This window comes from Protopterus annectens, chromosome 10.part0 (assembly GCF_019279795.1).
Source record: "Protopterus annectens isolate FY-2018-M chromosome 10.part0, PAN1.0, whole genome shotgun sequence".
NCBI lineage: Eukaryota > Metazoa > Chordata > Ceratodontiformes > Protopteridae > Protopterus > Protopterus annectens.
In genome coordinates this window covers 462,203,206-462,230,543 of record NC_056744.1, presented here as the reverse complement: position 1 = coordinate 462,230,543, position 27,338 = coordinate 462,203,206, and the positions used below count along the sequence as shown (strand labels likewise).

Here is a 27,338-nt window from a genome sequence, read left to right as displayed (position 1 = left end):
ATTACTTGTGGGAAGCAAATACCTCATAAAGATTTTCATTCATACTGTATTCCTTGCCTAGGCCTTGACCACAATGTACCGTGCTGTTGGTTTTGTGCTTTATTCAGTCAGCGCATCTGTCGTCAGTATATTTTCGCCTCAAAATATTTCGGTTCTCGGTTTAATTATCCAAAAATGTCGTTGGTTAGCCATCCGACTACCGGGATTCTGAAAAAACGCAAGGATAAAGAGAGAGACAGGGCACCGAGGTCCAAAACTGCCGACGACGCTTCTCCTAAGCCAGGCATCAGTTCGCCGATACTCAGTGAGGTGCTTTCACAGCCTCTGATACCCGCTACTTCTGATTTGCAGGCCTCTACTGAGACCCATTCAGGGTCCGGTATGCCGCAAGATGCTTCAACCATGGAACCTGCGGATTTCTCTACCTTGGATGGGTCCAGAGCCGTTGTGCAGGCACCGGCTTCTGAGGGTGCATTTAGGCCTATGGACTTGCATATTAAACTGACGCCTCCTTTTTCTTTTAGGCCTAAATCTCGAACCTTGCCTAAAAAAACGACACCCAAGCCGCATGCTCAGGCCTCTACGCCTAAAAAACAAATGATAAGAATGGCTGAAGATCTTATAACTCATATAATCAGGGGAAGCCAGCCTCCCCCTTCTAAGAGACCTATGACTGAAGTTGTTTATGAATCTTTTGACCAGGATTCTGATTTTTCTGATTCTTCTGATGATCTGGATTTGCCCTTATCTACTTATGAGGATTCTGATGCAGAGGTCACTATCCCCTCTGCTTCCCCTTCAGGGGATTTTTCTTTTGGTGAAACCTTACATACTCTAAGGGAGCATTTCCACTGGGAAGGCCAGGATTTTCCTGATTCAAAAAAGAGGCTTAGTGTTTCTTCTCCTGCCTCAGCATAGGCCTTTTTTAGCTATTCCTCCAGTACTAGACATTGTTGATGATGATTTTTCGGAATCTAGTTTGGCCCCTGATTCCTTGCCTCCTGCTCCCAGAAAACCTGACAGATATTACAGGGTTCCTGATTCACACAAGTACCTTTTTAAAAACCCTACTGCGGATCCAGAGACTATTTCACAGGGACCCAAGGGCATTAAAGCTTCTACTGTTAAAAATCATACCCCTTCTGATAGAGACTCCAGGGCGCTGGATAGATGGGGTAAGAAGGTTTACACTTCTGCAACTTTGGCCATTAGGGCTTTAAACTGCCAGTTTCATATGTTAAAGTACCAACAACATATTATTGGATTGCTTAAACAGAAAATGATGTTGATTTCTGACTGTGCGGAAAATAAAGAATTACAGGATTTAATGCATTCTGCTGAGCAGGTTGGAAAACATACTTTGCAATGTGGATTTGATTCTTTAGTGGCCTCTTACAGGGCTGCTGTTACTGGTTCTGTGGTCAGAAGGCATGCTTGGCTTAAGGAGCAATCTTTACCTGATCATGTTGAAGCTAAATTGTTGGATGCTCCCTTAAATCAGGACCGCCTGTTTGGCAACAAGGCTGAGGAAGTTCTGAAAAAGATGGAAGATAAAGCTGAATCTATGCAAACTGTTAAAGATTTCTTACAAGTTCAGCCTCCTAGATTTAGTATGCACTGGCCCTCTAAGAAATGGTCCTTTCCAGCTTCTTCAAGGTCTTCTCAAGCCAAACCCAGACATAGCAGAAACCCCAGGTTTCAGTCCCAGGGGACACACAAGACTAAGCAGTGGGGGGTTTCCTCACCCAATTCAGGGAGTAGTAAGACTCCCCCCTATGGAAAACAGTCTCACTGACTTGCTTTTAAAACTTCCAAGCACTTCCCAACTGAATGCTCCTTTCAGCGGGAAGATTGGTCTGTGGGCCAAAAACTGGGAACTCATTACCCAAGACAAATGGGTTTTAAATATAGTGTCCCAAGGATACGGATTTCACTTCCACACCTTACCAACACCAAGCGGGTGGCCAGATCTACCCCCAAATCAGTAGGCAGAGGCCCAAAATCAAGTACCCTCTCTCTTAAGCATGGGCTATTCAGTTGGTACCAGAAGAGGAAAAGGGATAAGGGTTCTATTCAAGACTTTTCCTGGTACCCAGAAAAGGCAATACATGGCGTCCTATCCTGGACCTTTCTACTCTAAATACATTTATGGTGATTCTAAAATTCAAGATGCTGACTCTTCACCAGCTGCTTCCTATGCTAGGCAAAGATGCATGGCTGGCAACACTAGACTTAAAAGAAGCATACCTGCACATCCCTATCAGGAAGTCTTACAGAAAATACCTACGCTTCAAAGCAGGCTACATGCACTATCAGTTCTCTGCACTGTCCTTTGGCTTATCTACTGCGCCCATTGTATCCACAAAGTGCCTAGCTCCAGTCATTGCATTTTGCAGGCAAAGAAATATTGAAATATACCCATATCTGGATGATTGTCTAATTCAGGCAGAAAGCTAGGACATACTTTTGAATCATCTTTGTTCAGAGGATACTGACTTGTCTGGGGTACACCATAAACAAAAAGAAATCACAACTGGTACCCTGTCAACAAATTATATTCCTGGGAGCAAGCTTGAATACAACTTCCCAGATGGCATTAAAACGCCAGAGAAACAGATTCATTTGGCAACCTACTTCAAATAAGTGGCCACAAAAACCCAGTTATCTGCAAGGCAAATACTGCAAGCCTTGGGGTTCATGGCCTCCTGCATTCTTCTAATTCCATATGCAAGGCTGCACATGAGGAAACTGCAATGGTATCTCAAAAGCCTATGGTGTCAACATTCACAGGATCTAGAGGCAATGATTCCTATCATACCTTGCCTATGCCTAGAGTTCCTTTGGTTGGCGGAGGCCTTCCACCAAAACAGGGGACTACCATTCACTCTACCCCCTGCCGCCCAAACATTAACAACAGACGCATCAGATTATGCATGGGAGGCACACCTGGCAGGGAAGTGCATTCAGGGCAAATGGAACCCAAGTCAAATGCACCTGCATATCAATCAAAAAGAAATGTTAGATGTACGGAATGCTCTGACAGCTTCAAGGACCACATTCTTCCAGGACAAATAATGATAAAGATGGACAACACCACTGTTATGTGGTACATAAACAAGCAGGGGGGTACACATCCTTACCCCCTCTGCAGACTAGTCATGGCATTGTGGAACACAGCCCTGAGTTATCAGGTACATTTACAAGCTCAATTCCTACAAGGAAAACTAAATACACTGGCAGACGAACTAAGCAGAAACCTCATGGACCCACACGAGTTGAAACTGGAACCAAGGATTTTCAACATGTTGACAAACAAATGGGGGAGCCCAGATATAGACCTGTTTGCCTCCCCTCAAAACTATCAGTTGGAAAATTTCTGCACAAGGACTCCCCACAAACAAGCTTGGAAAGTGGATGCCTTTCCTCCTCTACCTCTGCTCTCCAAAGTACTACTAATGATCAAACAAGACAAACCAAGGACAATTTTGCTTGCACCAGACTGGCCACGCCAACACTGGTACCCCCTCTTGCGCAGTGTGTCACTGTGGGCCACATGGCACCTGCCTCAGACTCCTACTCTATTGTCTCAGCAGGAGAACCAAATTCTGCATCCTCAACTTCAAACACTGAATCTAGCAGCCTGGCTAATTACATAATTTCTCCTTTACCATCTCTCAGTAAACTAGTGATGAATATCATTTTAGAGGCAAGGAGGCCTAGTACCAGAAAGTCTTTCGCTGAAAAATGGAAAAGATTCTGTGCCTGGAACCAACCTCAAAGGTTATCATGCTGCCCGCCCCAAAAAATACAATACAAAGAAAGGGGGGGGTATCATATTCTCACAAACTCAGGAACCTCACATGGCCTTCCTGAAAAACACTAGAGATAAAAATATCAGGTGACTTCAATTACCCTAATATAGACTGGAACACACTACAAGCCCAAAAAACACTAGCCCAAAAGTGATCTCATCATCACGAAACATGGGAGCACAATGTTCAAACACCGAGGTACCCTCACACTGGTGAGATCAGATCACAACTAATCTCTCGCTGGAGGTCCCCCCACCCCCACCTGAAATAAAAAAAAAAAAGACCACAGCGAGAACACTCGAAAAAACTCTTAGTGACTAAAAGACTAGTTGCCCCTCCTTTAACGCCCGGCAAACACAGGCGCTTCCAGCCAAATGCTGAATACCACCAGCACCTGGACTGCATGGATAAGGCAATCCCAAGCAAAACAAAGACTCTTTGTACCAAGGCAGCATCCCACTCAGGGTGGACCCCAGCCACAAACAAAACAACAAAAGGAAAGGAGGAAGCTACTACAAGCAAAAAAAAATCCTTAAAAAAAGTACCTTGATCTGATCAAAAAACTAAGAGCGAAACTATGAGAACAACAGTGCCCAATTTACCTCAGATCTTACAATACTTAACTGAGATGCTTCATAAGGGCCTGTCTTTCTCCTCCATCAAAATTCACGCTTCATCCATCTCAGCTCATTATAACACAGAATAACCCCTCTTCTCTCATCCACTGCTTAAGCAGTTCCTCAGGGGGGCCAAAAATCTACGACCACCCAGGAGAGCTCCAACTCAGTCTGGGACCTCAACTTTGTATTGGAAAAGCTCACCCTTCCTCCTTTCGAGCCAGCTGCCAATGCAAACTTAAAATTCCTTTCTTGGAAAACGGCTTTCCTTTTAGTAATCACTTCAGCAAGAAGGGTATCTGAATTACAGGCCCTCATGGCAGTGGAGCCTTTCATCATCTTTCATGCGGACAGGGTGTCCCTCAGGACCAATCCCTCCTTCATGCCCACGGTGGTATCCAGTGTGGCCCTTAATCAGTCCATACATTTGCCAACCTTCTTTCCTAACCCACAGAACAAAGGGGAACAGATTCTGCACTCCTTAGACGTTCACAGACAACTTAGATTCTACTTGGACAGAACTAAACCTCAAAGGAAATCTGACCAACTGCTGGTGGCATTTGCTGCAGTGGGAGAGGAGAAGGCTGTTTCAAAGCAAACCATTTCCAAATGGATAGGCCATTGCATTCTTTTTTGCTACAAACACCATGAAAAACTTATCCCACAGGGGATCAGACCCTACTCTACCAGGGCTGCATCTACCTCTACAGCCTTTCTCAGAGGCGTCCCTACCAGGAACATCCTAGAAGCTGCTACTTGGAGTTCTGTACATACTTTCACCAAGCATTACCATCTGCCAATTTTCTCTAAATCCAGAGCTGGTTTTGCCACTGCAGTCTTGCAGGGCCTTTTAGCTGGTCCTAATTCTATTTAAATTCCTCCTCCCATCCTTTGCTTTGGGAATCTACCCAAAATGATGATTGCAACAGTGAAACACGAAGAACATAGTACAGTTGTGTACACTTACCATAAATGTAGATGTTAGAGTGTTTTCACTGTTGCAGTCCTGGATACCCTCCCTCCAGCCCCCTTCTTTTTCTTTTTTGGATCTACTTCTACTCTCCTTTACTATTTCCAAAAGCTTTTTATTTATTTTACATTTGTTGACCGGGCTAGTCTAACTGGATACATGTCCATTTTCAGTAGAGGCCCGGGGAGATAAGCTCCAAGATAGAACAATGAAATTAACAAGATAACAAATAAGGAAACATTAAACAAAAAAAAAATCATATTTACAATGCATATTACAGGTTATCACAGTAAATTCAGCAGTGCAGAATACAGGCATAAAATAGCATGCTAGTACAATCAAGATGTTCTAGAGGGAGATAGTATTATGGTTAATGAGGAAGGAATTATAGTTAATGAGTAGAAGGGGTAGGAAGAGCAAAGTATTAAGAGATACATAACTAGTCAGGCTTAGTACAGGGGCATAACCACTGTGTTCTGAGGAACACTTTCAATTTGTTTTTAAAGCATGATACTGAGGGAAGTGAGGAGAGTTCACTGGGGAGGAGATTCCAGGCTTTTCCAACAATATTAGAAAAGAGGGAGTCACCAGCCTTGTTGTTTGGTTTAGTGGTATGTACTAGAAGTCTCTGAGAAGACCTTAAGGATTTCAGGTTTTTATAGGGAGTGATGAATGTGGATAGAATAGGAGATCTAAAGCGGTTAACTTCATTTGGTCTGCAACCTGTGGGTATCGGATCCGACCTCAGATCCGAGCCGGCAGCTTTACCTAGCTAAAGATCCGAGCTCCTAGCTCCTCCCCCTACCCATAATTCCCTGCAACACATCCCCCATCCTCAGATCTAGTTTGCCGCAGCTTACAGTAGCTTCTAGAGACGAGTTCTTGGCGTGGGTGAGAGATTTCAAGTTTATTAAAAACTTTAAAATCGCTTTTTTCTTAAGTTTTTCTATGTTGTGTGTGCTTAGTTTAGCCCCCTTTACCGTCTAGTATACTTATTTTAACTTTTTTGTGGTAAATTCTCTTCAGATTTATTTTTCACCCTCCCCCTAGTGTGTGAGTGTGTAGTGTGATGGCTGAAGGGCTTAAAGCCATTTTTTATAAATGCACTGAGTGTGGTCATAAGCTGTCCCCAGCCGATGGCCACACTCAGTGCGTTATTTGTCTGGGGGTGGCCCATTTATCCACCAGCTGCCAGGTCTGTGCAACTTTCAACCCCCGGGCCATCAGGGATAGGAGGAACAAGCTAATCCTGGCGGGATTGTTACCCCCAGATTCTTCTTCCTCCTCTCCCTCTAAGGCACCGGATACGGCTTGGGCTTCCGTGCCTTCCGATCCCCCTCCCTTGTTGGGGACTCAAACTCCCTCTGTTTCTCAAGGTGAGGGGGACTCTTCTTCCTCTTCTAAGGAGAAGAGGAGAGACAAGGACCTGCATAGGCACAAAAGGCGGGCTGAGTCTCATCCCTCGGCCCTACCAGCTAAGGTAGCTAGTCCCATTAAGAGGGTCTCTGGTTTTCCTCATCCTCAGCTCCGCTCTCCTTGCTTTTCCCCAGAGCCGGAAGAGGAGTACCGGTCTCCCTCGAGGTCTTCGAGGCGGCCCTCCAGGTCTGCCTCGGCAACCTCCTCCAGATCCACCAGAAGCTTGACCGACGCTGATTTGGACCGGATGATGCGTCGTTTCTTTCAGGCTCAAATGCAGATGGGGGTGCTCCAAGCCCCCCCCCCCTCAGGGGGGGAGCTCGGCCCCTTTCTTTACCCCGATCGCTCCTTCTCTGACCCGGTATCGGGTTTCGGTGTCTTCGGATCCATGCCGTTTTGGACCCGGGGATCCGTTGGCACCAACAGTCTTGGTTACTTTGATGCCGACTATGCCCTCGAGCGGGTTGGATCCTAGCTCTCGGGGCCGGGAGCCGAGCGTCAGATCCATGGGGGGAACGGTGTCTTCGGCGCCGTTTAGGTCGGAGCACACTTCCCTCTCGGGTCCAACTGCTTCGGCTCCAACGCTGATCCCTGCATCGGCGCAGAGGGGGCTGCTCTCGGAGCCAGGGGAGAGCGGTTCACCCTCGGCGTTTGATGTAGTGGAGAGGGTGCTGTCGAGGACTTCCATATCCCCGGTCCAGGCTACAGATTCATCCGTCACCCCTGCGCATTTGGGCCTGTCCTCCGTCATCCGGCCACAGGGACAGCCTGCATTGGTGCTCTAGTTGGTTCCCTTAGAGGAACAGGACCCCGTGGGTGAGCCCTCCTTGGATAGCCACACCGAGGAGGTTCCTCACAAACGGAAGTGCAAAAGGAGGCACCTGGACTCCCCTGAGTCCCTGACAGAGGACACAGATTTGGAGGAAGGGGAAGATTCCCCAAGGTCACCCCCTCAGGATGTCTCCTTTGGAGACATCATGGAAATGTTGCGAATCAGAGGAGGGTGGTCTGCCCAAAAACCTTCCTCGGATGAGTCTGCATTTCTGGATGCGTTTGATGCAGGCCCATCTACTTCTTGGGTGTCCACCCCGGCTGACCCCCTGGTGGACTTAATTACCACCAGTGCTTGGAAGGAGCCAGACACCGTGGAGCCGATTCCCAGAAGGCCAAACAAGGTACTTAGTCCCCCTTCTGATAGGATAGCTTGGTCTAAAGGTTCTCCAGTGGATGCCATGGTGGTGGCGACTGCCGCCAAGAAGGAACTAGCGCAGGCGAGTTCCTTGGTCCACCCTCCAGATAAGGAATCTCGGACGTTGGACTGCATTGGAAAGCAGATGTTTGCTTCAGCTACCTTCTCTGTGAGGGCGCTGAACTATATGGCGCATATTATCAGACTCTAGCGAGACTTGATTAAGGAATACGCTGGAGCCCTCCCGGAGTCCATGGCGGCCGAGGACAAACGCATCTTCTCGACTCGCATGGCCACCCTGAAATCTATTACTAATACATCTATGCAGCTACTCTCCCATGCCACGGAGGGAGCGGCTAGAGCCAGCGGAGCAGGCATCGCTCTGCGGCACCATGCCTGGCTCCACCTTTGCGATTTTGCAGAACCCTTCAAGGCGTCCTTCGCTAACGCACCCTTTGATGGCTTTACGCTCTTTGGCAAGACCATCCGCGACACGCTGGTCCAAAGCGAAAAGGACGGGAAAACTCTGTCTGCCGTCGGGATCCGCTTCTCTAATCCCCAACGGTCCTTCTCCAGGAACTAGAGGGGACAAAAAAAAATGTGGTTCCGGAAATCACAGCAGTCCTGTCCTGCTTCGGACCCCTCGTCCTTCAGAGGCAGAGGAGGACAAGGTGGACACCAGCCCAGAGGCAGAGGGGGGCCGAGGAATCTCGGGTCCCGAGAACCTTTCTCGGAGAGGCCCGCGCAACAGCCCTGAGGGCTTACCTGGCTGTCCCTCTCTGGAGGCAGTCGGGGGGCATCTGTCGGAGCACCTCCAAAATTGGGAGTCCATTACTACGGACCGGTGGATGCTCCAAGTTATATCTAGAGGTTATTCCATTCCCTTTCTGAGTCTACCCCCTCCTATGAAACACCTCCCTGATGTCCCACCTGATCAAAGGGAGGTGGCAGCTTCGGAAATTTTGAAGCTGTTAGAAAAAAGGGCCATCCAGCACGTTCCCTCAGGCCAGTCCGGATTGGGAAATTACTCCAGGTTCTTTTTAGTGGCAAAAAAGATGGGGGAACTGAGGCCTATACTAGAACTCACATCTCTAAACGTGTTCATTCCCAAGGAGAAATTCCGGATGGTCACCCTGCAATCTATTCTCCCCTTCCTCCGGGAGAATGACTGGATGTGCTCCATAGACCTCAAGGATGCGTACTACCACATTCTAATGGACAGATGATCCAGGAGGTTCCTCCGCTTTCGGCTAGGAGCCAGTCATTTTCAGTTCAGGGCTCTTCCATTCGGCCTCACCTCAGCCCCCCAGCGTGTTCACCAAAGTCATGGCGGTGGTCGCAGCCCACCTGAGACTTCAGGGCATTCGGGTCTTTCTGTACCTGGATGACTGGCTCCTCACCGCCTCTACCAGGCATCAGCTCTGCTGGGCCAGGGATTTTACCCTGGCTCTTACTCAGTGTCTAGGTATTACTGTGAACCTTCAAAAATCATTCCTTCATCCTGTGCAGGTTCTGGAATTTATAGGGGCCAAAATAGATACACGTCACTCCAAGGCCTTTCTAACAACAGACAGGTTGCACAGTTTGTTTCTTCATGTTTTGGCAATTCTCCAGCCCTCAGCCCCACCTGCAGAATTAGTCCTGAGAGCTTTGGGCTCCATAGCGGCAGCCATCGGTCTGTCACCCTTTGCGCGCCTGCGTATGAGAATCCTACAATGGACTCTTCAGGTCCAATGGTCACTGTTGCTGCACCCCTTGAGCACCCCGATTCCCCTAAGTAGGGTTTGCAAGGACTCCCTTCTCTGGTGGCTGCACTCTCAGGAGCTACGAGAGGGGAGACCATTCGTCATGCCTCAGCCCCAAGCCACGTTGACCACGGACGCTTCTCGCCTCGGGTGGGGGGGCATGCTATGGGCAGAACCATCCAAGGCACGTGGGCTCCCTCAGAGACCATTCTGCATATCAATGTCCTGGAGATGAGGGCGGTGCTTTTGGCGTTGCAAGCCCTACAAGATCTTCTTCCTCCTGGAACTATTGCAATTCAGTCAGACAACATGGCTGTAGTCTGGTACATCAACAAACAGGGGGGAACCAGATCTTATCCCCTTTGCTGAGAGGCCATGAGAGATTGGGAATGGGCGATCTCCACCAACCGCTTTCTGGTAGCAACGCACATTCCGGGCCGGACCAACATCCTAGCGGACAGGCTAAGTCGCCTGATCCTCACACCGTACGAGTGGTCTCTAACCCCATTGGTAGCGAAACAGATCTTCCTCAAATGGGGTCTACCTTGCTGCGATCTTTTTGCTTCCCCGGCAAACACAAAGTGCAGCGAATATTTCGCTCTAATTCCCCCAATAGGGGAGTGCCCCAGAAATGCTTTGGTTCATGCTTGGCCCCCCGGTCTCTTTTATGCTTATCCCCCACTTCCGCTCATGACGAAGTTCCTGCAGGAAGCCCATTGGTTGGGGAGCAAGATAATTCTCATAGCCCCATTCTGGCCTCGCCAGATCTGGTTCACTTACCTGCGGTCTCACAGTGTAGTTCCTCCTTGGATCCTAGATCCCAGCCCGGATCTAATTTCTCACCCTGCGGGATTACAACCCCAACGGCTTGGTTGATCCAGTTCCGCTGATAGCAAGGACTCCTGGTATCTCGTCACCAGTGAAAGCCATTCTGGTAGCAGCACACAAACCTTCTACCAGAAGGATCTACGGTAGAAAATGGAAACGCTTTTCCATTTGGGCCAAAGACAGGGGCTTGGATCCATTTACGGTCCCTATTCCGATGATTCTTGAATTTCTATCCCATATCTTTCATCAGGGAGCCAGTGCATCTATGGTTAAAGTACAGTTGGCAGCCATCTCTCACTTTCATGTGGGAGATGAGGTAGGATCACTGGCTTCCACCAGAATTTGCAAAACCTTTCTAAAAGGTGCTTTCCTGCTAAAACTGCCAGTTAAGTCTGTGGTTCCACCATGGGACTTAACACTGGTCCTGCAGGCTTTGACGGGCCCTCCTTTCGAACCGGCCGCGTCAACTCAGTTGAAATTTTTATCTTGGAAAACAGCCTTCCTGGTTGCAATAACTTTGGCCAAGAGAGTGTCTGAGCTTCATCTAATTTTTCATAAGGACAGAGTTTCTCTCAGGACTAATCCTTCTTTCCTCCCTAAAGTAGCCTGTGAGTCGAATATTAATCAGTTTATTAATCTGCCAGAGTTCTTTCCCAATTTCCAGAACAAAGGGGAATACACACTGCACAAATTGGATGTGCATAGACAACTGCGTTTTTATCTGCACAGGACAGCAACTAACCGCAAGTCTGATCAATTGTTTGTGTCCTTTGCCAAGTCTTCTTTAGGCAAGCCTATTACCAAAGTGACATTAGCTAACTGGATTTCACAATGCATCATTCAAGCATATTTAGCTTCAAACAAACTGGTTCTTTTGGTAATCCATGCGCATTCAACCCGATCCATAGCTACCTCTGCTGCATTTTGGTCTAGAGTCCCTATAGACGACATATGTTCAGCAGTTGCTTGGTCCTCATCTCATACATTCATTTCCCATTATAAATTGGATTTGATTTCCAGGAGTAGGGCTTCCTTTGGCTCCGCGGTGCTCCGGAATATTCTTTCTTGAGGGCCGCCCAAGGTTTTCTAGGTAGCTGGGGACTCTGTCCCACAGGTTGCAGACCAAATGAAGTTAACCACTTCAGATAAAGAAGTTATGTACTCACCATTTCATTCATTTCATTTATCTGCAACCGACGCCCCCTCCATTCCCCCTAACCGGTTTTGTGCTCCTTAACCAGGAGAGGATTGTCCATTCTGTTAGGCAGTAGGTTACTGGCCTGTTTTGAGGGTCTTGTGGAGTCTCTATAGGCAAACTCGATCTGAGGATGGGGGATGTGTTGCAGGGGATTATGGGTAGGGGGAGGAGCTAGGAGCTCGCATCTTTAGCTAGGTAAAGCTGCCGGCTCGGATCCGATGTCGGATCCGATACCCACAGGTTGCAGACAAATGAATTTACCCTCTCAGATGGAACGTTATGGTGAGTACATAACTTCTTTTTTTGGAAGGTTTGTAAAAAGTGTTGTGGGCTATAGATAGTTGATGGAATTTAATCAGATTTTGTAGTTCAAGCCATCCCAGCTGCTTTAAATTAATGCAATGGTGGGTTCTAAATGGGTTGCCTGTAGCAAATCTGGCAATGTTATTGTAAGACATTTCTAATTTGCTAAGATTATTTTTAGATAGATTAGTAAAAATGGGTGAGGCATAAAGAAGTGAAGAGATGAGTGTGTGCTATAGTGGTTTTAGCTGAAGGTAAGAGGAAGTATTTTACCCTATAGAGAGAGCCAAGTTTTTTGTTGGCAGTTTTTATAGTATTGTTAATATGGATATCAAAGTTCAGATTGTTGTCAATGGTGATACCCAATAGTTTGGTGGTTGGATCAGGGGATATAATAGTTTTATTGGTAGAGATAACTGAGAAATCAAGAGGAGAGGACTTATTGGTGGGAGAGAAGAGGAGGAGTTTAGTCTTTTTGGGGTTTAGGAGAAGGCATCTATGTGTGAACCATTGCCCAACTGTGTTAAAGACTTGTTGGGTAAGAGATTGAAGTTCAGAAGAGGAGGTGGCTGAGCATATCAGTGTGGAGTCATCTGCATATTGTATGCATGTGGCTTGGGGGATGGCAAGGTGAAGGTCATTAATAAATATGGAAAAAAGTAGAGGTCCTAGGATGGACCATTGAGGGACACCAAGTTTGACAGGCAGGTGAGTGGAGAGAGACTCATGCCATAGTACGGCCTGTTGTCTTTTATCAAGGTAGGACTGGAACCACTTTATAGAAGATGTATCTAGTGACAGGGATTTCAGTATTTTGATGAGAATTTGGTGATTTACCATGTCAAAAGCTTTAGACAGGTCAATAAATAGTGCTGAAGAAAGCTTGTTAAGATTGCGGTTTTTGTTGATACAATCTGTGAAGGAAAGAAGGGCAGTACTAGTGCTATGTGAAGGTCTGAACCCATGTTGACAGTTGGAAAGTAAATTATTTTGGGTTAGATGGTCAAGTAATTGTCTGTGAATGCATTTCTCCATAATCTTTGCCAAAGGAGAGAGAAGGGCAATGGGGCGGTAGTTGGAGAGTTCAGTAGAGTGTCCACCTTTATGGAGGGGGATAATATGGGAGATTTTCCATAAACTGGGGATATGACTTTCGGTAATAGTTCTATTGATCAGAATAGAAATGGGATAAGCAATAGCTTTGGCTGATTGTTGTAGAAATTCAGCAGGTAGTTGGTCTGCTGAGGGTGAGCATGGTTTTAGTTTCTGTAGAAGGGTTAGAATATTTGTTGTTGGGACAGGTTGAATATGAAAAGTAGGGGGTAAGGTTGATTTATAGGAAGGTAGAGTGAAGTTATTAGGTGATAGTTGACTAGCTAGTGTTGGTATAGCTTTAGTAAAAAAGGTATTGAAAGCATTAGCAGTATTCAATACATTTTTGTGGTCAGTATTTTGAGTATTTGGAGTGGTGGATTGACCTGGATGGAGTAGTTGGTTAATGCTAGCCCAAAATTTTTGTGGGTTGTTTTAATTAGCATGTTGGGATTGTAGGTAGTAGTTTCTTTTATCAGATATTATAGCTTTCTTGGTTTCATTTCTTAGCTGTCTAAATGTTAGTTGGTCTATAGAGTTTTTAGTCTTCCTCCATTTTGCCCAAAGTTTGTTTCTAAGATTTATTTTATGTTTGGTTTCTTTTGAAAGCCATGGAGCAGATTTGGTTTTAATTCTAATTAATCTGGTTGGAGCTTGGTAGTTGAGAATGGCAAGGAAGTTGGAGTTAAAGTAACTAACGGCTTCATCTAAAGGGAGGTTTTGTAAGGGAGACCAGTTGCAAGCTCTTAGTTCCATTTGGAATAGTTCAGGGTTAAAGTACTTTTTAGATCTGATGTTTTTGACAGATATTGGAATGGGAGAGTTGATTTTATGTCTGATGATATAGGTAAGAAAGTGGTCACTTAAATCATCAGGGAGGGTTCCTGAATCATAAATGTGAGGATGATGGTTTATGAGAATCCAGTCTAATAAGCTTGATTTCTTGTTAGACTTATTTATTCTGGTGGGGGAGGTAATGGTTTGGGAATACCCATATAGGTTAATATGGTTTGTGGGGAGGCTGCTGCCGTAGCAGCTCCAGTCAATGTTTGTGTCGTCTAGGATTATGATTTCTTGGGGCAGGTATTGGGAAAGCCAGCAAAGTATGTTTTCCATGGTGGCAGTGTTGTTACCAGGTGGTAGATATATACAGATAATATAGATGGATTTGGAATTGTTAAGATGAAGTTTGGAGATAGGAATTTCTGCATTGGAGTCTATAGGTGGTTTACAGTTGTGAGTGGTTAATTGTAATCTAGATTTATATAGGATAGCAACCCCACCACCTTTCTTGGATACTCGGTCTAGTCCTAGGATATCATATCCAGGTGGGATGATTTTATTGTCTTTGGTTACAGGTTTTAACCAAGTTTCTGTTAAGCAGAGAATATCAAAAGAGTAGATTTCAGTTAGAGTTTGGAGTTGAGTTACTTTATTGTTTATGCTACGCATATTAAGATGAGCAATTAAAAGGGAGTTCAATGGTTTATACAGGACATGAGTAGGTGATTCTTTGTGGTTGATGAGAGAGATAGGAGTTGTTGGTGGGCCTGGGTTAGGGTGGATGTCACCATCCTTTAAAGAGAGTAGTACACTTAGATAGTTTGGTTTGGGGAATCTGCTGTATAGAGGTAGGCCTTTCCTGGGGTTCTGATTGTTGTATTGTATGTGTAGTGTTCTAAGGTATTTAGGAAGTATGTAGTTAGATGAGGATGTTATATTAGCATGAATAAAAAGGAGAGGAGAGTTTGGAGAGTTGGTTTCTTTCTTGGGGTAGTTTAGGGCCTAGTGGGTTTTCAAAGGAGGTGAAAAGATGGGTGAGGATTAAAGGAGGTATTAGTGAGAGTGTGAATAAGAGTGGGACATAAGATGGGATGGGTTGTTTATACATTGTATGAATAAATATAGATTGTTTGTAGGTAGAAAAATAAATTCACTGGGTGGAGATGAAAGAAGGGAGTAGGGTGTGGTGTGATAAAAGGAAAGTGGTAAGAGGTTAATATTAGTGCAGTTGGGTAACTGGAGAGTGTTTAGAAAGTAAAGGTAGGAGGAATAATGTGTTTGAAGAGTAATGGTAAGAGCAAGAGGTATGTAATGAGAGTAATGCTAAGAGGAATAGGTGTGATTACAGAGTAATGGGAAGAGGAAGAGGTGTGGTTAGTACGTATAAGGGTAGGACCCCTAGGGGTGGGTGGGAATTGCGGGTAGGGAGGGAGTGGAGTGAGCCCGCAGGGCGAACGGAGCGGGTAGGAACAGATACTGAATCAGTTAGCGAAAAACAATCAGCTAGGCTAATTCTGGTGGTAGGTTGGAATAGAACAGGGGCTAGAAAGCTGTCTGTGATGTCTAGATATGGAGGCGGAAAAAAGAGAGGACTAGAAAGGTGTCTGTGTGTTTACAAACAAGAGAGCCTAAATTTCCCAATGGCAGCATCCAAAATCAGTATGCATCAGTCACTAGTATTTTTAACTTATACTCTGTGCAATAGAAGCCAATGTACTTATATTTAGAGACATACACTCATCTAGGACACCACAGTAGTTAAATCCAGCAGGGAAGGTTTTAGATTTAAAGATGGCTCCACGCTATGCAAGTAGGATAAAAAAAAAACTTCTGATCTGCTGTCAGTGGGCAGGGAAATAAAGAATGACAAAGTGTGAGCCAATGAAATGCTAAGGAGAGCCAAATAAGGGAGGTAAGTAACTAACTTCAGAGCACACAACACTGTTAATGGGAGTGAGTCAGCAGAAACCCAAGATTACCTAAGTACAAATAAAGATTTAAAGTCCTGCAAGGAAAATGCAGGGGGGTTACAGGTCCTAGAGTGGGCTAGAACCTTTGGCAAGGATTGCAGGGTAAGTGGTAAAGATAGTCTATTTGGGGTATACTTGATTTCTGTAGCCAAATTCAAACTTTTCCACTGGGAATGACTGTAAAGGAAATTATTAGGCAGTGGGCGTAACGGTGGGGTTGGCTAAAGAGCGTTTCAGGTGGGGACAGGGTTGGTCTGATTGAGTGTCTGCTACCCTACATATAAGGAAAGTTGAACACATAAACTGTTCTTTGCAGGGTAATGTTAATGGAAGTAAGTCAGCAGAAACCCAAGGTTACCCAAGTAGAAATAAAAATTTACAGTCCTGCAAGGAAATGCAGGGGTGGGGTGCAGGTCCTAGAGTGCAAGTCTCAAAATGGTATTGTACAAAGTGTCAGGAATACAAAGATATTTAAATGTAAACCTACACAGGGAGCTTTTAAGACACCAGAAGATAAACTTTTAAATTATCCTGTTTAACTGAGAGGCAGCTTGCAGATAGGTCCAGAGAACACGAATCAGCACTCAAGCTCTTTTATATGTCATTCCTGTCCCAGACTTATGTTTTCTTAGTGCTGCAGCGTTCCTGCTTCAAAGGTTGCTTTTTCACATTTATCAAGACCAAATGATGTTCTTATATCATCTGAAAAAGTTTTGACAACTTGTAGTTGTGCTTTCAGTTCCTCATCTGATAAACTGTACAGTTTTAAATCATCCACAAAAAGAAGATGAGAAGTCTTTACACTTTTCTGTTTTCTGGGAGCAAAATTGTAGCCATGACCTAATCTGTTAAGTAGACAGCTTAATGGGTTAAGGACAAGACAAAAGAGCATCAGTGACAGAGTCACCATGGAATATCCCCTTTGAATTTTTTTCCCTGAAATAATTATGTGTCCTTTATCATGGCTTAACTGCAAAGTGGTTCGCTACTGTTTCATGGTTGCTGTAATGTAATTGATCAGTGCAGGGTGTATATTATACATTTGTAAGTACTCTTTAATCCATGAATGTGGGATACTATCAAATGCTTTTTTGTAGGCTCTCCATGCCATACTTAGATTCTTCCCCTATTTACAGTTCTCCATTACATTATTTAACAACAAATGATCATTTGTTGCATATGACTTTCCTTTGTTACTCTTTTGTTCTATTGCCATGATTGAGTTTTCTTCTAAATGGCTATAAACTGTTGGCATCACTTCTGGTGTATAGTTTATATGTTGTCCAAAGGCAAGTTATTGGTCTATAGTTTTTAGGATATCTTACAGATTCGCTCTTAAGTAGGAATATTGTTTTTCCTGTTATTAACCAGGTTGGTGTCTGTTCAGAGTGTGCATATAAATAGTTCTTACTCATGGATAAATCTTCATGTAAAGATGTTAATACTTTTAGCCAGAAGTTAGGTAATGCATCTGGGCCTGAAGTTTTCTATTAGGAACTTTTCAGAACTTTGCTTGAGTCTCTCTGGCTGTTACTTCATCCCATTTCATATCCTGTGCATTTGAACTCCTTATTTTTTTTTACTTCTTCTATCCATGCAGCATCTTTGCTATATTCCTTATGATCTTCATAGATAATTCTCCAAAATGTATTTTTTGGTGGTTCAATTCCTTTTGCCTTGTTTCCCATTTCTCTATAAAACTTTTTTTGGGTCATCAGTAAATTGCTTATTTTGTACTTTTTATATTTATATGTATATCTTCTATGTTTTTCTGCCTGTGCTGATATTTTTAGTTTATTATTTGGAATAGTGCACAGTAGATCCTGATCTGTTCTGATACTGTGCATTGCTTTTATTACGTCTATGTTTTTGAGTATTTTTGACAATCTGTTCCTCTTCTATACTCGACAGTGACACTTCTTGTTGTAATTGCTTTACAGTTTTCTCTATTCGATACTTCCATAATAGTATTTGATTTCTACCATTCCTTTCCCTTACTGCCCTGTGTTTTTGTGGTAAAACTTTATCTGTTATTAATTTAGCTCCACCGTAATATATCCTATTCACTACTGTTATATTGCATGAATTTCTGTGAACAGTCTTGATTACTGTGTTCATTTGTTTTCTAACTTTTTGGGTTTTATTGGCTTTCTGTAGTCTGTTTCTTTCATTGCTGTTAATATGTCTGTCCATCTTTATTAAATCAAGCAACTCTTCTCTTAGATAATTTTCTTCTAAACTGAGGGCACATTCTTTGTTCTCCATTTCCTATGGGCATTCTACAGGAAGTTCCAGAGCATTTGAACTTTTGTACTGGTTTCCCATGGAAGGCTACAAAGTATCTACACACAAGTCAAAGTCCGTTTCTTCCTTCCCTGCTTTTCACTTCACCCAGCTTCTGTAGTCCTCATCTTTCCTCCTGCACTGCTGAATAGATTGTATAAAGTTTTCATGGGGTCTTCCCTTACATATAACATTTATTATACTATGTTATCTTAATAATGTATATGTAATCACTCTGAGTTCATCCTACACAAATTTTTCCTACCGTGTTTTATTAAACATGATATTGCTAGTATTGCTATGTACTGAAGCTATTGGCTGAACCTTAAAATCGTCCTAATGGATCAGTGCTCTCTGCTGGTTAACAAATAAAATTAAATAAAAAGCAACAGAGCACACAAGTTTCTGGTTGATTAGAATGTTGCTACTTACTACGTCAGCTCTATATTGTATGGGCTCCAGGCATTATTGGCTCAGGTATAAAGACCTCTTTAACAGAATAGTGTTACTCATAAGTCTGCAAACTTGTTGCGTTAACTGTAAACGAAAAGTGATATGAAAGCAAAGTAAATGTAGTAATTGTTTTGTGATATTAGAAAGACAATCAGCTCAGTATTGTGCTATTTTTGCCGTCTAGTTTTGCTTGCTGGAGACACTGGTAACGGCCATAACGGATGAGATTGGCAGTCAATGGATCATCCGAAGAAAGACCTTTGTAACTTTAGGGGTGGCCATTGTTGGCTTCTTACTGGGAATTCCACTCACTACTCAGGTAAGTAGAGTACTGTGCAGCCTGCAAAGTGTGTTTGAAGGTATATAATACTTAAAAGTCAATGTTTTTGCAGCTATTAATGTAGATTGACCCAAAGGACAGCATTCATATCTTTAGTCAGGCTTACATCTGAACTATGTAAAAAATGGTCTGGAGGTGAACCATAGGCAGCTTTTGATCTTTGATGTCCCATAATGTATAATATTATATAACATAAAATAATAATTGTATTGTGGAAAAAGCTATTATGGCAAGCTTACTCTGAGCAGCTAGTACCTTTCCGCTGACTTTCCATGCTCTTTCTTGTAGACTACCACCTGTCCTAGGCTTTTCAGACTACACTCATGATCTTACAGACAGTCACATTTATAGGCACTCTCTTCTATTTTCTCACTACTGTTTCCATCATAAAATACTTCATAGTGCCAAGGCTAAACTCTGTACCATCCATCTGGTAACCATGGTCTCTTTTTAAGCTGTAGTCCATATGTTCTTTCTCCTGATTCTTCTAAAACCATATTTTGTCTTATTTTTCTCATTTTGTATATGGTAGCTCATTTCTACTGATATTAATAACCCATAGTGTTTTTCTTGCTTTAAGGTTAACTTTCCAGTTGGTATTCTACTTTGGGTTATTTGAATCCAGCTAAGATACTTTTCACTGAGTCCATTTAGAACACATTTTCTCTTCCATTCATTAAACCTCAGTTACCACCTCCTGGCTTACCTTCCCAGTCTCTTTAGGTCATTACGTAGATTTTTTGCTGTTGTCTTTTGTCCTAAAATCCTCTGCAAAATGATTGACCCTGCTCCCAATGCTTCTTGTGATACCTGCTGTGAAGTGTCTGAAGAACACTAACCAGGTCAATGTCATAGAAAGGTAAAGCTCTGACAGTGTCCCAGGTGCAGGCAGGGTTGCCTATCTCAAGGGAAAGGGTCAGAGTGACCCCAGAGACAGGGACCATGTGCAGCAGTGGGATATAGCATGCTGTGCACAGGGTCACAGCAGGCAGTACATGCCTTGGTAACAGGTAGCATGGCTGCATCACGGGCTGATGTTGTGTACTTGTGCCTCAGCAAATACTCCATCCCTGTAAATGATGTGGACAGGAATGTTATAGAAAATACCTCCCTTCTTACCTCTGTGTCAGGAAATAGCTATGGCTATGACTAATTCCCCAACCTGCAGACAGCTAGCATCTGCCCTTAAAGCTATTGTGACAAGAGTAACTCTGGTTTGTGAACTAGAAGAGACAAATGTGAGGAGATTAGGGGCCAAACTTCCTTCAGTGCTACCTGAATAATGGCTGTCCCAAATGATTGTTGCTCTAAGCAAAAATGAATGGGGTTAAGGTGCATTATGATGGAACTGACTTCCAGTATGAATTGTTAGGAAGCTCTGTTTTTAGCTGCTGAATTAGAAAGTGCAGCACTATAGGACAGGACTTGCCTAATATCAGCAGCCCATCGGTGGCTGACAATGATTGCAGTGTGTACATGGCCAATTTATATGATACAGATACACAGCAGTGCTAATATTCAAAGGCATGCACACATCCTTCACATTTGAGGAGATGGTAGTGGGCTAGGCTGAATGTCCTTCATCATCTAAGCAGACTCTCGGATGTCCCGTCATTGTGAGTCCCACTCAAGCTACTCAGGAATTACCACCAAGGAAAGACTCCATCAGCCTCACTGCCTCCAGTGCGAGGCACCCACCATTGGAAAAGGCATGGTGGTGGCCATCGCCATCATTACTACAGGTTTTTTGGATCAAATTGCAAATCAAGACTAGGACAGGGGGTATCAACCTATGTTGGTGATGTGGGACACGGAACACTGACTATCTCCACTTATTATGGTCTTGCCCAAGTCTAAGGCCCATTCTACCATTGCTTGGACCTTAAGGAAGCCAATCCCACTCTTACCAGCTTTTCTCCTTTGGATTTTGAGTACTGCCTATAATTCCTTTATCTTTACTCCAGGGAAGTGCATATGGCTCCTACAAGTGACTCCAGTGTTCTCAGCAATAATTTTCAATGGGTTCACGTTGACATTACCCCTGATGTGTATAGTTAGGTTAAATCAGCACCCTGATTTCCATTTATTGAATGAGTACTGGCATATTTTTTTGTTTTCATGCAGTTTCTCAACTTAATTTTTTGGAATTTAAGTTTAGGGGTATATTAGGTTTATATATTAGAGTTAATTGTTAGCTACTTAGTGTATTAAATTTAATAACCATGGGGAATAATCTTTTCTGCTTAGTTAGTTATGCAATGTCTGTTTTTTTTTTTTTTGGTTGCATGTGGATTTTCAGTTGGAGTATATGAACTGTATGTTTTTATTCTGCATGAGGTTTGTTGCTGTGCTGAATTAACTTATTGTTGCATTAATAAAGCCTATTTTTTTATTTAAAAGAAAATAACTACCAATCTTTGCCTGGCGTGGATACCATTTTAGGCATCAGCCAGTGGATGTGCACTTCAGTGAGTCAAGCAAAGGCAGTCACTATACACACCATGGTAGAGATGGGGAGTGTGATGGGTGGTCTGCACAAAGACATGGAACAGCTGCATGGACTGTTGGATAACCTGCAGAGCATGCAGAATGACATGGCATTTAGGATCTTGGAGCAAGCATACTTGATTAACTCATTAGTAGCCAATATGGCATCTGTTAGTTTATCTGTGAGGTATGCAGCATATTCCCTCCATTGCACCTCTGTAGGCAGTATTGGGTCATGGTCTTGCAAGGGTCCAGATGCATGGTAAACAGTTACTGGCTTGGTTTAAGCAGATGGTATATATTATTGCAGAAACTGCATCCCTGTCACCTCTGGCTATGGCAGTTATCACACCAGTGCATGGCCGGTCTCATAGTTCTGACCAGTGATGCCCATCTGGCTTCACTGCTTGGGCATTTCGCCAGGCCAGCCCATCTGGCTTCACTGCTTGGGCACTTCACCAGGCCAGCCCCTCAGATTCACCCAAATGTTATACCCTCCCTATCCCTTTCTTGGTTGTCAGAGTGCCACGCCTAAGTGTGACTGTCCTTGGATCTCTTAACTTCCATCATGGAGAGAGAAACTGGGGTTTCCATACAAACTGCTGAAGTGCTGTGCCTTCCCTCATGCAGGGCACATAATACACCTGGACAGCATTCATGCAACAGAATCTCCTCCATTAATCCCTGACTCCACCCCCCACCTGCTGCTATCCTGATTGGCTGCTGCATCTTCCACCTTTGGCTCTTATTCCTATGACAACATTGCTGTCACCAGTTACTGTGCCCACCCTACTTGTTCAAATAACAATGATAGTAGTCTGCTCACCAATCTAGCCTGTGTGCGTAAAAATGTTTGATGTACAGCATGACCAATCAGTTAGCTGTAATGCATAGCCTGGATGTGTTAATGCATGCATGCATCATTTTTTTACTGTATTGTCTTTGCAGTCATCCAATATTGTGTATAAGTACTCTTTGTCAGTGCCACAATATATTGCGGCAGTCTTTGCTTTAAACAGGATGCCACTGCAGTTGGTTCCTCCAACATCTCTGTGCCCTCCTCTGCTACCACAGATCTGTCCAAGAGGACTATGATTTTCCCAAGTTGTAGCTGCTTCTGTACCATCCTATTCCTTCTGTACCATGATATTGTCTAACATGGTACACACCATGAATATCAGTTCTCAGCTGGATACTTCATTGCACCATCAGATGTATCCAATGAGCAGAAGCTTGAACACATGGTGGGGTTAGATGGGGTCATTATCTATGGTTCCAATGCTTATCCTACAGTACTGGATACCATTATAAGTACCCTGTTGCTTACTAAATGGACACTGTATATCCTGGCCTATGTAGCTAACAGTGTATGCACCTACTAACCAGATGACAATGTGAGAAGTCACTCTGCACAAACTGCTTGTAGAGGTCACGTGTGCCAGATGTGGGACTCTTGTACAATTCCTGAGTGGTCACAATTCAAAAGACTAAACATAAACTTGGAACAAATGGCTCACTGAAAACTGGAAATACAGGCACAGGAATTGTACTTAAAGGAAAATTGCCTTAAAAACAATTTTCTAAAATCACTGCTCGTAGATTTAAAATCCAGACCTTTTATTTATACATAAAATGATGAACATTTTTATCTTTTTATGTGAAAGACTTTATCAGACAAACAATCAAATAAAACTGATGCCTAAAAAGTATTTTAGACCAATAAAAATCACTTAATAAAACCATGTGATTTTCAAGCCTCCCAACAAGCTCCGCCTAATTCATAAAACACTTACTTCATAACAGTTTACAAAAGTTGAATGACATACTCTCATGAAGGTAGCTTAGCAGGCAAGGTATCCACCCTACAAGCAAAAGGTGCAAATTTCAACTCTCATCTGGGGCAAGCCACCAGCCTCCAGATCCCCCATTACAGCACCCAGCCCAGCACCGCCCTATAAAAGTTAGCTTGTATAAATATAAGTTCAAACTTGTTATTGAATCTTTCTCCTCAATAAAACCAACTTAAATACATTTACTATCTCTGTTGAGCCCTCAGTTTTAATAAACAAGCTGTTGATACATTTTCATTTAAACCTGGCTGGAGATCAGCATTCAAATAAAGTTGTCAAACCAGTTCACGCTTTTCAAGGGTTAAAGTCCAATGTCCCCCTCTTTCATTCACTGCAGTATGTTCAAGTATGATGAATTTAAAACAATGGGTAGGGGTCTGCTGTACTTGTTTAAACAGTGCACTTGTATTTTTCTGTTTTTTAATGTCATAATTACATTTATAGACTCTGTCCCTGAGTCTTCTCTCTGTTTTACCAATGTAAAAGCATGTATATGCTGAATAAAGCACACAGTATATCACCCATTTTGTATTGCAGTCGAAATGCCCTCTAATTGTGATTTCATGGGGGGAAATAAGGTAATCCTTCTTAACAAGAATATGTTAACATTGAGGGCAATTCCCGTCACGAAGTGACATTTATTGAACTTTTTATTGATGCATTTTTTTGCATTTATTATTTTTCATACGATATATATGTATGTGATAGAATGTTGTGATAAAAATTCAGTGTGCTGTTTTATGATTTACATATGGGCTCTACACTCATATATCAGCCAGATAAGAGCGTTGATATTGCATATCATAACCACAAGGCCACATGCAGTATCATGAAAATATGTGGATCCAATAACTAGTTAGCAGGACATTATTTGATTTTTTAGTAGTCTGAGGTTTGATGTATCCCTGGTGCACGGGTCCAGCAACACTTAATGACTAATAGTTTGGGGTGCTGGTACACTTATATATGTGTTCTATACTTAATTGTAAAACACTGGATGCCTTTTTGAATCCTTTAGGTCACCATATGCTATCTATAACACAATAGATTATTGATCTTAAGATCACGCTGGCAATTATTTTTACGATTATTAAAAAATTTTTTGTGCAACTATATATGACACATGACCAAGTTTAGGTGTGGTCTCTCCATACACAGAGAGGAAGCTCATTCATATAAGCAGAAATACTATTTATAAGAAATATGTCGATATATGGCATATGTGGCCAAGACGAAGGTCGGTCACAAGTTTATAATTCATCTATCATATTTATATCAGCATTCTGTGAAATTGGGCTGAGACTAAGGTCAGCCGGAAATTTGATTACCAATAACAAAATTAATATAAATACTTGGGTTGTTCAAGCTCTACTGAAAAAATTTTTTCTACTTTTTATATATTAGTAGTTGAGACGAAGGTTGGCTACTCACATAGGGACGTTTGTCCCTTACACAATATACATTTTTGTTTAGTTTGGGTTTTCGGGCCTCTCTCGGAGTGTTATGACTAACACTTGTATGATCAACAGGTTTCATACTGGCATCCTAATAGTTTTTTAATAATTTCGTGAACATTTTATAAGGACCCAGGCTCCTAACAGTTGTATGAGGACATAGGTGTTATAATATTTTGTTCATATACGTAGTGGTGTATGTATATTTATTGACACAAGAAATATTAGAAATAACATTGGTTTACGGTGTTGCTTCACTTGGCACTATGGACCTCACAGGTATTTTACAAGGTTTATCTGCAGATAAGGACAATTTGGATGTTTTGGGCTTAAACCCACCAAGTTCTGGTAATTCCAATACTGATACGGTGGATAACAAACATCTCTGTGGTGTATTATTTCAAAAAATAACTAGGAATATGAGAACTTTAAGAGCCAACATTTGGCATCTGAAGTTGTTTAAAGACTATAAACTGAGAAACATTACGCCTCGAGGATTGAGAATCCACATCCAACCATTAGTGGGTGTTATTGATGACCAACTTTCTACAGATTGGGTACAAACACAACACCAAGCTTCAATGTTATTTGTAGATACTCATCACTTATTATGAAAGAATGATAGATACTCAGACTTTAGAAATCAATGCTAATTGTCAAGAGGCCAAGGCTTTTGAGTCTGAATGTTTTTATAACAATCATTTGACTAATTTGGCCAAGGACTTAGCTATACTAGAGGAAAAGTTAATCAAAAAGAAAACTCAGAAATTTCAAAGAGATATGGCTGATTATGAGAAAGGGAAACCCTTTGTTATTCAAAAAAGTGTTCGATTTTCGGACCCCAGTCACAGAGGTATAAATAGAAGGAAAAGACCAAGATCTATACTTAGAAAAAACACGCAGTCACCAAGTGCTACATCAGAAGACGAAACATCTTTTACCACTGATTTTGACTGCCCTTCCAACCAGGTATCTCCAGTGGCTAAACGTAAACAACCTTTAGACCCTTTAGGCCCAAAAAACGGAGAGGGGGGAGAAAACACAGAAAGAAGCACACAGAATTTACAACAACTATTACGGAAGATTGTGAATCAATAAATAATGTACACAACATCTCTTCATACGAATTGTCATCTATACACAATAAACTATTGAATAAGGGTCTTAATTTTGTACCTACATCTTTTGTTCCAGAACATGTTTTGGTCAATGAACTGAATGATTTCTGCAGACTTATTAACCTGAAAATATTTTTTTCAGATTCAGATAATTCTCAAAGATCTACTGGGTTTCATTTTGGGAGATCTGATTTTCAACCTCCCATGGATAAAAGTGTAGCCATATTTAAGGAATGTGTCATCAAAGATCTACATTTTTCCCAGGGTTATCAGCCTATTCAACATAATCTAACCAAACAGGAACAGCAAGCATTGAAGGAACTTTGTTCCAATCATAACATAGTTATTCTACCAGCTGACAAGGAGGTGGCATTGTAATAATGGATTGGGAGATGTACCAGGCGGAGGCACATAAACAACTATCTGATGCCCGATTTTACATACACATGGTGGTGGATCCCACACCCAATTTTAAAAAAACATATCGATTCATTTCTTGACCTAGCCATGGAAGAGGGCATCATTAACCAACATACATGCAAACAACTTAAGGTTTCAGACCCTATTCCCCAGTACTTATATTTACTCCCCAAGATACACACACATCCAACATGCCCACCAGGCAGACCAATTGTTTCTGGTAAGGGGTCCCTCACTGAACCGCTGTCAGCTTTTTTGACATATTATTTAAAACCATTATTACCCCTGGTCAGATCCAGATTAAAAAACACCACTGAATTTTTGAACATCATTCGCGATACACAATTGGAATCGGACTGGTTTCTTTGTACACTAGATGTCACCTCCTTTTATACCAGCATACCACACGGTGCTGGTCTACAAGCTATCAAATATTGGTCAGATAAATCTCAATTATGCACTCCCGGTTTCACCAATTTCCTAGTCAAGTTAACTGAATATGTTCTAACTAAGAACATTTTCTACTTTGAGGGCCAGTCCTACTGGCAGGTTAGAGGCACAGCCATGGGAGCATCTTTTGCTCCCATTTATGCAGACTTGTTCATGGGGTTTTTGAGGAACAATTTATCTATGATTCCAACAATAACATTTTTTTGGAGGAGGTGGATATTTGAAGATGCTACCTGGATGATTGTTGGATGGTATGGTGGGGTGATGCGACACTGGTACATGAATTTGTCAGATATCTCAACAGCAACAGATGGGATATTCAGTTTACTGTAACCATTGAACATCAAGAAATTATTTTTTTGGATGTCCTAGTCACTCGACAGGAAGACCATACATTGGATACTCGGGTACACAGAAAATTCCCAAAATATAACACACTATTTCATGCTTCCAGTCATCATCCACTCCATATCATCAATAACATACCCAAGTCTCAATTTTTACGCATTAAGCGGATTTGCTCTTCGGAAGAATCCCACCAGGAGTGTCAACAAGACCTT

At 42.7% G+C, this 27,338-nt stretch overlaps 1 protein-coding gene across 4 annotated transcripts in view; it reads left to right on the top strand.

Annotated features, from left to right (window-relative positions):
- SLC6A9 (solute carrier family 6 member 9) overlaps positions 1-27,338 on the top strand; it is a 1,267,030-nt gene that overhangs the window by 1,174,766 nt on the left and 64,926 nt on the right. For all 4 annotated transcript variants that reach the window (XM_044085361.1, XM_044085363.1, XM_044085360.1 and 1 more), the window contains one exon: positions 18,844-18,978. In XM_044085361.1, coding sequence (XP_043941296.1) covers positions 18,844-18,978 — 135 coding nt within the window. The remainder of the gene's footprint in view (positions 1-18,843; positions 18,979-27,338) is intronic.